The sequence below is a fragment of the Heloderma suspectum genome, chromosome 3, assembly GCF_057233095.1.
Source record: "Heloderma suspectum isolate Gila_16-S chromosome 3, 16-S_ref, whole genome shotgun sequence".
Classification (NCBI taxonomy): domain Eukaryota; kingdom Metazoa; phylum Chordata; class Lepidosauria; order Squamata; family Helodermatidae; genus Heloderma; species Heloderma suspectum.
Window position 1 is genome coordinate 105081381 of NC_139460.1, and position 13104 is coordinate 105094484.

Sequence of the window (13104 nt, forward strand, 5' to 3'; positions counted from 1 at the left end):
TCAGATCTACTTACAGGCCAAAGGCCTTCTTGAATAAAGTGGTTTTCGCCTGCCGGCAGGAAGGCAAAAAAACAGTTAACATACTTTCCCTTTGGAGGGAGTTCCACAGCCTGGGAACAGCCAGAGAAAAGGCCCTCTCTCGGGTTGACACCAAACACACCTCTGAAGGCAGTGGTCTTGAAAGAATGGTCTCTCCAGAAGATCTTATGAATTGGGCAGGCTCATATGGGAGAAGGCAGCCTTTCAGGCGGCCTGGTCCCAAGCCATGTAGGGCTTTACAGATCATAATCAGCACTTTGAATTCTGCCTGGAAACAAGACCAGTATCCAGTGAAACTGCTGTAACAAGGGAGTCACCTGTTCCCTGTAACCAGCCACAGTCAACAGTCTGTCCACAGCATTCTAGACCAGCTGAAGTTTCTGAACAGTTTTCCAAGGCAGCCCCACATAGAGTACATTACAATAGTCCAAACAGCATGTAACTAAGGCATGCGTGACTGTGGCCAAATCAGACATCTCTAAGATCGGGCGCACTAGCCGCAGCTTGTGCAAACACACCAGGCCACTGCTGATACCTGGGCATTCAGGTTCAGGGCCGAGTCCAAAGGTACACCCAAACTGCGAGCCTTAGTCTTTAGGGGGAGTGTAACCCCATCCAGCACAGGTTGAATCCCTATTCCCTGATCTGCCTTGCGATTGACCAAATGCACCTCTGTCTTGTCTTCAATTTGTTTGCCCTCATCCAGTCCATTACCAACATCAGGCACAGATTTAGAACCAGAACAGGTTCCCTGGATTTAGATGGAAAGGAGAGATAGAGTTGGGTGTTGTCAGCATACTGGTGGCACCAAACCCCCAAGAAGACAATCTCTCCCAGTGGTTTTATGTGTATGTTAAATAGTATGGGGGGTAAGATGGAACCCTATGGGACACCACAGGCTAACAGCCATGGCATTGAACAGGAATCCCTCAGCACCACCTTTTGAGATCACCCCTCTAAGAAGGACAGTGCCTTCCATTCCCCCTCAGACAGATGCTTCAGAAGAATACTAAGGTCAATGATACTGAAAGCTGCTGAAAGGTCCAGCAGAACTAACAGGGACAAACTCCCCCTGTCCAGTTTCCAAAGTAGATTGTCCACCCAGGCAACCAAAGCAGTCTCTGTCCTATAACCAGGCTTGAAGCCAGACTGAAATGGATACAGTCAATCTGTCTTGTTCAAATCCCTGGAGCTGAGAAGCCACCACATGCTACAGCACATTGCTCAAAAATGGAATATTAAGAGACTGGCCAGAAATTATCCAACACAGTGCGGTTCAAGGAGGGTTTTTTTTTAAACAAAGCTCTTACCATTGCCTCCTATAGGCAAGATGGAATCTCACCTGCCCATAAAGAGGCATTCGCACTCAGCCAGTCCCCCACTGGCTGCTTTTACAAGCCAGGAAGGTCGAGGGTCCAGCACACAAGACTGTTGAGAGCATAAAGGGTGGAGGGGATAAAGACAAACATGTTTGACTCCCTGAACTCTATGGAGGAAGGGTGGAATAATAATGTAATAAAAATTAAAGTAAGGGTTTGAGAATCAGTGATACAAACAGTTCAAAAAACCCTATTAAAATATGCCTTTTCACCATGCATATATTAGAACTAGTTACTGGTGTGGCAAAAACCAGATCACTGTAGCCTCCCTTTTGCTTTGTAAGCAAGAAGTCCAATTACCACTTCAAAAATAGAAACAGAAAGCAGTTACTTACTGTGCTGGTTAATAAGCATGCGGAACGAGATGCGGTTGGTGTAGAATCTATCTAGAAAATATTGGATGTTGCTGCTCACAAAAGGGTCAAAGCCATACTTTTCCTTGTATTCAATCACTCCTTGAGCCATGGTAGGAACAACATCATTGTGTCTGTTCCTGACTTTAATTAAGATATCTAAAAAGCTGGAGGGAGAAAAAAAAACCCAGAAACAAAGTGCTGTTGCTGTTATTACTGTTATTATTATTGTCATTAATACAATATTTATATAGCACCCTTTATTATCAAATTACAGAGAGGTGTAACAGTAGCTAATATTACAGTAACTAATAACTCTGTCATTTTAAAGCTGTCATTTAAGGTGACAGCTTTAAAATATTTATTCACAATACACAACTACTTCAGTACCATCATACTGTATTAAAAGGGAAAAACCCAGGCCTGTGGCTAAAGATTCGGCTGGCTATTTCAAATCATTATTTGAATGTTAGCCTTTTTCATCTCTAAAGTTCACAGCCACATGTCCCTCAGCCTCCTGCCCAGTCTCTCTTCAGTCTGCCTTTTCTTTTCAGATCTTCTTTTGCTTTCATATTCCTCTAAACTACTCCTTATTCAACATCCTTTCTTAGGCCCCTATATTTTTCTGGGATTGTTGCCTTCTCAGGCCCTTCTATCCCTTCTTCCCCAAGGCATTTTCATCTGCCTGCTTCTAAGATTTGAGCAGTTCAGCCAATGGATCCAGAGATTTTCTGCCTTCCACATCCCTCCATAACATTAGGGCAACTCAGCCAGTCACAACCAGAAGCTTCACCACTACCATCATCCCACCACTTCCGTTTGTGTATTACAATACAGATATGCCAGGAAGTTAACTGTATACCAAGAAAGCCAGTCTATATCGTGAAGGCCTAATTAGGGGCATGTGTACATATTTTAAAGTGGGCTGCTCTTGAATGCTTTTGCACAGGCAAGTCAGAACAGTCAATAAAGTATTTCTTCAAGCCTCAGACTTGGGGCACTAATACTCCTCACTTACAAACCACCCTGAAACCCATGGCTTGTTTTAGAGTTGCTGGGTTGTTTGCAAACCACCCCAGCCAGCCACCCTCACTGGGTTCGGACGTCATGACAACCTGCACCCGGTGAGAGTAATTATGCGAACTAGGCAGCTTGCAACTGGCACACACCGGAAGGGAAAATTAACCACTGTGGCTTATTTTCCCTCTGCGATCATGCAATACATCTGCTGTGTGAAGGGCTGGAAAAATGAGAGATGCCTCAAATTAGGCCGTTTGACCTGCCCTCCAGAACACAAAAGTGCTCTGAAAAGGAGCAACTGCACTTTGACAGTTTCTAAATTTGATACCCCCCACATGCAAGGAATGTATTATGATGACTTATTTAAGAGCAAGGCACATGTGAAATGTTTATTTTTCTTGTTATGCTACTGCAGTGGGGTTTTCGTCATTTCTTAGACAATCTTTGGAAATCAAGGAGTTTGCACTGGTGCAGAAATAATGCTACCTGATCAATGGTATCATTGATCTTCAACTGAAGGTCAGGACTCACAAGTGGATCACCCCTGATCTAAGATGGATTGTGTCAGGGGCACTACCACCATTATTTTAAGAGAAGAAAAAGAGAGAAATAAAAGGAAAAAGAAAGTGAAAAAAACACACAGAGGAAATTGCAAAGATGAGTATCTACATTAAACTGTGGCTCTCATGTTGCCCATTGGGGTCAAAGACCTGAAAAGGTTGAAGACTACTGTCTTATACCATAATGAAAGCTAGCGTTCTAAAGCTAGTCTTAGACCAGGTCAAAATGGATTTCGAACACCTGCTTAGTCATAAAGCTTACTTGGTGACCTTGGGATAGTCAGACATTATCTGTTTATCTAGCTCACTGACCTTCTAGATCTACCTTTCATTTTCAGAGATAACAATGGTTTCATTTTCAGAGCTAACCGTTTACCCCAGCAGTTTTTGCTAACCACTGTTATCTTGAACCATAGTTTGCAAATCCATTGCTAAATATGACTACAAACTGTGTTTTGAATCTAACTATAGTTAGTGAAAATGCTAGCTCAGACATAACCCATAGTTAGCTTTGAAAATGAAAGACAGAATAGAAAACAAATACAAAAAGAGAGGAGAGAGGCCTGCAGTTAGGAGATTGGGCAGTGTTACATCTGCACTGGATTTTTAGAGCTCTACTGTTGAATACTCAATAGATGGTTACTGTGAAATAAATAATACAGCCTACATAACTATTTATGCCATAAGAACAGATGCAAGCTTAAATATACTGCTTAACTATTAACTTCTGTTTATGTAAAACCCGAATACAATTATTTAGGCTGTGACCTGTTGAGCAGAACAGTTAAAAGCAAAAGGTCAGCTGATATTTAAAGTAAAGCATCACAAATCCACCTTTTCTTCCACTATTTTTATAATTGACCATACATTTATTTATTTAACATGAGAAATACAAGACTGAAAAGACTATTTCAAAGAGCAAGAGAAGAGGAAAGAGTTCTATTAGATTCCATCTATAAAACTAAGCAAACCTTTTTATAGGCAACATTAAAACAAGAACAGAAAGATTCTGTTTGATGTATTAAATTGATCAAAGTGTAACCTGCATGGAACATTTAGAAAAAAGCTAATACATAATACATTAGGAAGTCCATATAAAGACCGCAGACGATCAATTAATAAAAACCAGCACGGAGCTATTTCAAAGGAAGGGGGTTTGAAAACAGATTATGTTTCAAAGTACTACCAAAGGTGCTCAAAAACACTGAGTTACTGTGCATACAAGCACATTTTAACTGCTACCACCAATACTGCTGTCGCTTCTTGAAAGTCCATACAGACATACCTACAAATAGAAATAGGTGCAGATTTTTCTGCTTCCTCTCTACTGCTCATTCCTCAAAGGGCACATACATAATCTCTGAATCCAGTGCTCTTCCTCTTCATCCCTCACCACACACTTCAGGTGGGGCTGTCTGCTTTGTGAGGGATTTCCCCATCAAGCGCTTTCCATTTTTATGTGATTTGTTTGGCACTTGTTGTTATTTTAAGTTTAATACTCTTCAAACCCAGTTGTTTTACCCTTGAAAAAACTGCTCAGTAGGCAGGGGCTTTGTGACAAACACAAGGGCCAGCCAACCAGCATTGTGCATACACCTGCTCCAAGAAGAGGGGAAAAGGGCAGGCCAACCAGAGTTGTGCAAACTTATCCTCTGCTGAAAACCAGGTTTCTTCTGAACTCATTCCAGGGGGAGGTAACTATCTGACCAAAATGCGATGCATACAGTATAATAGACTCATCACTAACCCATCCTGTATATGTCTAACCCATCCTAACATTCATTTAGCTCCAATATTTTTAGCTGCTTTACAGCACATATTATATAACTGCTGAGAACTTGGCTGCCAATCTAATAATCTATAAATACAGTGAAGGGGGACAAGAGGACTTTGCATCAGTCCCTTTGGCATGGTCATATCATTGCCTGCTGAGGTTTAGACTTACAGTGGCTTTTCCCCTCTGCAAGAGTGGGGGACCTATTAAGATGGTCCGCCCCTGGAGGCTAATAGATCCAGATGGTTTCTAGAGGGCTCTAGGGGTTTTTCTGGCTGATATGGCTGGCGCTCCTGTAGAAACCCTGGTTGACCTGTGGAATGCAGAAATGATCCAGGTGGTTGACACGATCACTCCTGAGTGCCCTCTCCAGAGTAGAGCTTGTACGGCTCCGTGGAATACCTCAGAGCTGAAGACGATGAAACAAAATAGGAGACAGCTTGTGTGCAGGTGGAGAAAAACTCCTGGTGGATGCAATTGAAGTCTAGTGTGTGCCTCTGGCAAGGTATACTCAAAGGCAGTTAGAGTGGCAAGGAACAACATTTGACTGCCTCTGTTCAATCTTCCATATGCCATCCAGTGGAGCTTTTTAGGGCTGTAGTCCTATTACATTCTGGCCCTAAGGGCACTATGGAACCATCTGAGGCCTGCTGTATTGCACTGGCTAGGCACTTCCAAGGTAACATCTCTTGGATCTGCCAGGACTTAAGACTCCAGTTTTACTGCTGGTGAATCAGGTGAGGTGTCCAGGGCATAGCCTGATCCGGTTTCCTTGGATGAGTTTCGGTTGGTACAACTCAAGGATATAGACAAAGTGCTTGGACAGGTTCGTGCAACCACTTCCATATTGGAACCTTGCCCCTCTTGGCTAATACAAACCAGCAGGGAGAGAACAGCCAGCTAGGCTAGGGAGGTGATTAATGCCTTCTTGCGAGAGGCAGTGGCCCCAGGCCACCTGAAAGAGGTGGTGGTGAGACCATTCCTGAAGAAATCCTCCATAGACCCAGAACACCTTAATAATTATAAGCCAGTTGCAAATGTTCCATTCCTGGGCAAGGTCCTTGAGCAGGTGGATGCAAGCCAGGTCCTGAAACTCTTGGATGAGACCAATTATCTGGATCCATTTCAGTCAGGGTTCAGGCCTGGTTTTGGCATGGAAACATCCTTGGTCACCCTGTATGATGACCTATGTTGGGAGAAAGGCAGGAGGAGTGTGACCTTGTCGATCCTCCTTGACCTCTTGGCAGCTTTCGATACCATCAACCATGGTATCCTTCTGGGACAAGTGTCTGAGCTGGGAGTGGGAGGCACTGCACTGCAGTGTTTTCGCTCCTACTTGGGGGGTCGGCTCCAGAAGGTGGTGCTAGGGGAACACTGCTCGGCCCCGTGGATTCTCCAATATGGGGTTCCACAGGGGTCAGTTTTGTCCCCCATGCTGTTCAACACCTACATGAAACTGTTGAGTGCAGTCATCTGGAGTTTTGGAGTGCACTGGCAACAGTATGCTGATGACTCAAAGCTCTATTTCTCCTTTTCATCTTCTTCAGGTGAGGCTGTGGTTGTGCTGAATCAATGCCTGGCAGTGACAATGGACTGGATGAAAGCTAATAAACTGAAACTCAATCCAGACAAGGCTGGGATGCTGTTGGTGGGTGGTCCTGTTGACTGGATGGAGGGTGTTCAACCTGTTCTGGATGGGGTTGCTCTCCCTTGAAGGAGCAGGTCCATAGCTTGGGTGTCCTCCTGGAACCATCTTTGTCACTTGAGGCTCAGGTGGCCTCAGTGGAACCGAGTGCCTTCTATCAACTTCAGTTGGTGGCCCAGCTATGCCCCTATCTGGACAGGGATAACCTGGCTTCAGTTGTCTATGCTCTGGTAACCTCTAAGTTAGATTACTGCACTGCACTCTGTGTATGACTGCCTTTGAAGACAATTCAGAAGCTGCAGCTTGTGCAACATGCAGTGGCCAGATTGGTAACTGGGACTAGAAGGTTTGTATGTATAAGACAGACTCTGGTCTGCTTGCACTGGCTGCCTATATGCTTCCAAGCTCAATTCAAGGTGCTGGTTTTAACCTATAAAGCCCTACACAGCTTGGGATCACAATACCAGATTGCAAGCCTCTCCTGAAATGAACCTGCCCATACTCTATGTTCAACATCTAATGTCCTCCTGTGGGTGCCTCCTCCAAGGGTATCTCGGAAGGCGGCAACAAGGGAGAGGGCCTTCGCAGTGGTGGCCCCCCATCTGTGGAACGAGCACCCTAATGACATCTGCCTGGTGCCAACGTTATTATCTTTTCGGCGCCAGGTTAAGACTTATCTCTCTTCTTTGTCAAGAACAAGTCCTGCCAGACGAAACTGATCTCATTTTTTTATCAAGTCACCTCCCTTGTGGACCATGGGAATGCTGTAGATATAATATACCTCGACTTCAGCAAAGCTTTCAACAAAGTGCCCCATGACCTCCTGATGAGCAAACTAGCTCAAAGTGGGCTAGATGAAACAATGATCTGGTGGATCCACAGTTGGCTACAGAATCGGACTCAAAGAGTGCTTATCAATGGTACCTTCTCAAACTGGGGAGAGGTAACAAACAGGGTACCACAGGGCTCAGTCCTGGCCCAGTGCTCTTCAACATTTTTATTAATGACTTGGAGGAGGAGGTGCAGGGAATGCTGATCAAATTTGCAGATGACACAAAATTGGGCAGGTTAGCTAATACTTTGGAAAACAGAAACAAAAGTGATCTTGATAGACTGGAGCGCTGGGCAATGTCAGAAGCGCCCTAGCGGCCTCTTTCAGTAGACTCCAATAGCCAACTCAAGACACAGACGAAAGGATTCTTTTCAAGGCTTTAATCCTTTTACAACCTAATGACTCTTTCAGATGCTAATCAACAGCGACTAAGCAAGGAACAGCAGAGTAGCCTATGCTCCAAGTAGGCAGTTGATCCCCGTTTGAAGGAGAGTCACCTGAAGACCCTGAACTTTTGGGCTAGGGAGAGATCCTCCTTCTTTCCCTTGGGCCCACGGGAGGCAGCCGTTGCTTGCGCTCCAAACGGGTGCTACGCCTCCTTTCCGCGCCCTCCATCGCTCGTCACTCCCTGCATCTGTGTCGAGCGTCTAGCAAGCCCCATTCCCACACTTTCTCACTGCTAGGATCACTATCTATCTCAGGAATGCTGGCAGGAGGAATCTCTGCCAGTCGTTGTGCCTGTGAGGGATGAGCTGGCTCCTCTCCCACGGATTGCTGATCCTCCTCAGAATCAGAACTGCTCTGGGGTTCTATCGGCTCAGTTTCCACCCTGACAGGTAGAAAACAACAGAATGATATTTAATAGGGATAAATGCCAAGTTCTGCAGCTAAGAAAAAGAAACCAAATGCACAGTTACAAGATGGGGGATAGGTGGCTCAACAACACGACAAGCGAGAAGGATCTTGGAACTGTTGTTGATCACAAGCTGAATATGAGCCAACAATGTGATGTGGCTGCAAAAAAGGCCAATGCTCTTTTGGGCTGCATTAATAGAAGCATAGCTTCCAAATCCCAGGAAGTACTAGTTCCCCTCTACTCAGCACTGGTTAGGCCTCATCTGGAGTACTGTGTCCAGTTCTGAGCACCACATTTTAAGAAGGATGCAGACAAACTGGAGAGGATTCAGAGGAGGGCAACAAAGATGATCAGGGGACTGGAAACAAAGCCCTATGGAGAGAGACGGAATGAACTTGGCATGTTTAGCCTTGAGAAGAGAAGACTGAGGAGAGATAGGATAGTGCTCCTCAAGTACTTGAAAGGTTGTCACAGAGAAGAAGGCCAGCATCTCTTCTCGATCATCCCAGAATGCCGGACACAGAATAATGGGCTCAAGTGACAGGAAGCCAGATTCCGGCTGAACATCAGGAGAAACTTCCTGACTGTTAGAGCAGTACATCAATGGAACCAATGACCTAGGGAGGTGGTGGGCTCTCCCACACTGGAGGCGTTCAAGACGAGGCTGGACAGCCATCTGTCAGGGATGCTCTGACTTGGATTCCTGCATTGAGCAGGGGGTTGGACTCGATGGCCTTGTAGGCCCTTTCCAACCCTACTATTCTATGATTCTATGATTCCCAGGCATTTGGCAGCACATGATGAGTTTTAATCGGTCCTGGATATGTCTTTAGTAATGAATGACTATTCAAAGTTGTTTTTAGTTATATGTTGTTTGTGTATATTGTCTGTGTGCTTTTATGTAAATGGATTTTAAACTTTGTATATTGTATTTTAATGTTTTAATTTCTGTAAACCACCCAGAGAGCTTCGGCTTTGGGGTGGTATAGAAAATGTAATAAATAACAACAACAACAACAACATCAAGGATATAGTGATGGCAAAGTAGGTACAGTCAATTAGGAACCATACTTCACCAAATGCTTACCTGAGAGGCAGAATAGATAACCCTTTACTCACACCACACAATTTAGTACTGGCCCCAGCAATAAGAACTCATGAGAAGCTCAGCATTCATTTTCTTTTCAAGGCTGGGAAAATGGTTGGCCAGTGGTTCAGAGTTTCAGTGCGGCATAGTTCTGCCCAGCAGAAATAGAATGCTGCAAAAAGCTGTGCAAATTTGCTTTAATTCATATGATTTATATAGTTATAGCAAGAGTAGGCACTTTCTTTCACCCCTGCCAAGGTGCTATACACCACCTACTTTAGAAAAACAACAACACATTTTCTTAGCAGCCGCTGGGATTGCTGTGAAATACATTTCTGTTAGTGCTGAAAACTGTGGATTCAAAGGAGCTGTTTAGTGTGTTGGGGCTCAGACCCCATCTCTGTCTTGTACTCAGTATTTTGGGCAGGTTACTTCTTTTGCCATGCCTCCCGTGACAGCTTCTTAAATTGCTAAATGTGTCCATGGCCCAAAAAGGTTGCCGACCACTGGGTTATTTTTCTAAGCACAGAATGCATACAGCCCTGCCTCTCAACTGGAACTACGCATTTTCATTTCCAGGATCCAACATGGCAGCAATACCCCCCATTTCCAATATCTACAATTTTAAAACATTCAGACAAGAATGCTAAATAGTTGACACAAGGAGAAAAATTATGCTCAAGTTCACTGTCTTAGTTCCATTAAGAATGCACGCTCCCTCTACATCCTTATCAGTTTCATTCTCCATATATTGTGTTGGGAAGTTATTCTAGCCCAGAGGGTTGCTGAGATGTAAATATAGCCCTTTCTATCAAGTAATAAAATCATGTCCATTTTCCTTGCAGGTACTTTTCTAACATACATTTCTGATTGTGAAAGAGTGCTCCTCTTTCTAAGATATCTTACTTGCCATTTTCCTGTCTAATCAGCAATGCTTAAGTACCTTTGCAAATTCTTCATGCAGTTTTCAAATGATCCATTACTCTAAAAATAATAACTGAGAAAACTGAACAGTAACAACCTAATCCCAAACCTCAAAACCTTCAAATTGCACAAGGAGGGTTTTAACCTACTCACCTTCCTTGCTGATTGGACAAGGACTCCTTCTTGAAAATTATTTAATGCTTAAAAGCTTCAGCTAGATTAGATCGTGCTGATTCTATGAGAATCTGAGAGTTAAGGCCAAGACAAGTCCATTCATTCCTTTACTTTGGTGCTTCAAATGAAATATATATATATATATATTCCTTTTTTATGTGAGGAGATCCAAGTATCAAAGGGCATCCTATTTCTCTAACATACAGAGATATGGCAAATAGGGATATGATACATGGAAATAAAGTTGGGTTTCTTGATTTATCAGCTACCTTCAAAGGTAGGTGCTAAAACTACTTTTATGATAATCAAAGCTGATGCTTGATCACAGGTAAGAATATCTAAATACTTTCTAAATACTCTGTATGCATCTGCATGACATGCTATCATGATTTCTTCATTCCTCTACACAATCCAAAATATCATTAAACCTAATCCATTTCTCATATCCTTCCTGAGTGGACACTGCAAGATTGATCACTGCCACAACCAAACATAACTATTATGCAAAATTCAGATGCAATCAGTGCGGTGTTATCTTCATAAAGTTCCTAATTAATCCACCTTGCTACTAGCTAGTCTATGCCACACACCATAATATCAGTCAGTTCAGAACTGCCTCCTTTGAAAACTGGAAGTATTCACTGAATCCTGACTCAGAACCAGTTCTGCATCTTAAAACAAGAATGAACACATAATAAATCAGAAACACTCTGACTGTAAATCAAGCAGTCCTATTACAGAGCTGAAAAAAGGATGTAGGCTGCAATCTCAAAAACCTGCATATGTACATGCAGAAGAGCCACATGTGCATCTGGAGACATTTGAAGCTTCTTATGAAACTGCTAACACAATTGGACAGGAAATCTATTTTTTTGTTTTGTTTAAAGTCACTTTGCCTATTTAACTATGCAAATAACTACAGAAAAAAAACCCTTCCAAAACACAATAACACAGGTAGTGCATTTGCTTTCATAACAATGACAGCACTTTTCTACATTGTTGTTACTAAGGAGAGTTAAGATTTTGCACTTAACCCTCACTTTAAATAACTGAAAGTTGTGAGTAAAAGACATATAATCGATCAGCCCATTAGTATGTCCAGTAAAACATTATAAGGAATCTAACAATCTTTTCAATTTAGCCATTTATTTGTTCTAATAAAATAGTTACTTGTTCCAACAAAAATCAAAAGTGTTCCTTAAAACATAGTGTTTTGTGAACAAAAATTCTGACTGCAATTATATTATGGCAGAAAATGAATACATTGTTCCCACAGTGTTAACTTGCTTAAAATAACTATCACATCACTTACTTATCTAAAACATGTGGATCTTCAGGACTTTTATTTTCATATTCTAAAAGTTCAAGAAAGCTCTGCATATACCTGAAATATAGATGAATAGAAAAGTTAACATAAAACCACCTGGGGAAAAAGCTTGAAAATATATAGACTTACCTAAAGAGGCAAGTTAGGTTGGAAGCAAACTCCATTTAACTTAATGGTGCTTACTTCTGAGTAGACATGCATAGGACTGCATGCCTAATCTCTATACCAATAAGTGATTATCTGTCTATTAAAGAAATTGGTCCTGAAACACTGGAAGCCAGTAGAACCGACAAAAATTGTCAACTGAAGAATGTAGGTTCAAACACATTTTTGAAACATGGTGAATAGGCTGTAAATTTTGCCCATCAGTATCTGTTGCTATCCTATAATCTTAAGTAAAATAAAGTAAAAATAAATTACTATTTTTAAATTGACAGTCAAACCAGCTGATTCAGATTTCTTTTAATTAACTTTTAAAAAAACATTTCTATACTGCCCAATAGCTGAAGCTCTCTAATTCACCTGCATCAAATGGCAGCACAAATAAAAAAATGAAAAATTATTAAGATCTTTATAACCAATATTTTAGACTTTCTTGTTCTTATGTGTTGTGTAGAAAACAATTATTTATTACTATAATTGCAAATATGTTCATTGTCATAGTACAGGAAATTCCATAAGTAATTTACAGAGCAATACTCTGTAAGACAGTGCCTGGGAAGTCATAGGATGGTCCAGCCTTCTCTTCTGTGGCTGTAGAGAGAGCTACAAGCACAGAGGAGATCCAATTGTGGATTCCCTCCCACCCCTGGTCCCAGCCACCATGGAATGTGGCTTCTCTTCCAAGGTTGCAATCGCAACCTCGAAAGAGACGACGGAGAGGGAGAATTGGGGGTAGGATGGTGGGCGAGGAGGGAGAAGAGGCCTCAATGCTCTCAAATCCATGAGCTTCTCTGTTGCTGTCCCTGCCCACTCCCTGGTAAGCAAGCTAGATGGGCTAAGAGGCCCATATAGCTAAAAGGATTCTAAACAGAGGATAGTGAGCTGTAAAAGCTTCCAGCCTCATCCAGCCCTACCTGGCTTTTGCTAGTAGGGTTTTGGATAGACAGAGGGTTCTGGGATTGGAATCCTATG

General features: G+C 42.5%; 1 protein-coding gene across 8 annotated transcripts in view; it reads right to left on the reverse strand.

Annotated features, from left to right (window-relative positions):
• PDK3 (pyruvate dehydrogenase kinase 3) overlaps positions 1–13104 on the reverse strand; it is a 66796-nt gene that overhangs the window by 23784 nt on the left and 29908 nt on the right. For all 8 annotated transcript variants that reach the window (XR_014789155.1, XM_084843995.1, XM_084843997.1 and 5 more), the window contains 2 exons: positions 11956–12027; positions 1754–1938 (listed from right to left, as the gene is read on the reverse strand). Coding sequence is in view for 7 of the 8 variants with exons in the window: in XM_084843995.1 (XP_084700121.1) it covers positions 1754–1938; positions 11956–12027 (257 nt within the window). In the remaining variant the exon portion in view is untranslated. The remainder of the gene's footprint in view (positions 1–1753; positions 1939–11955; positions 12028–13104) is intronic.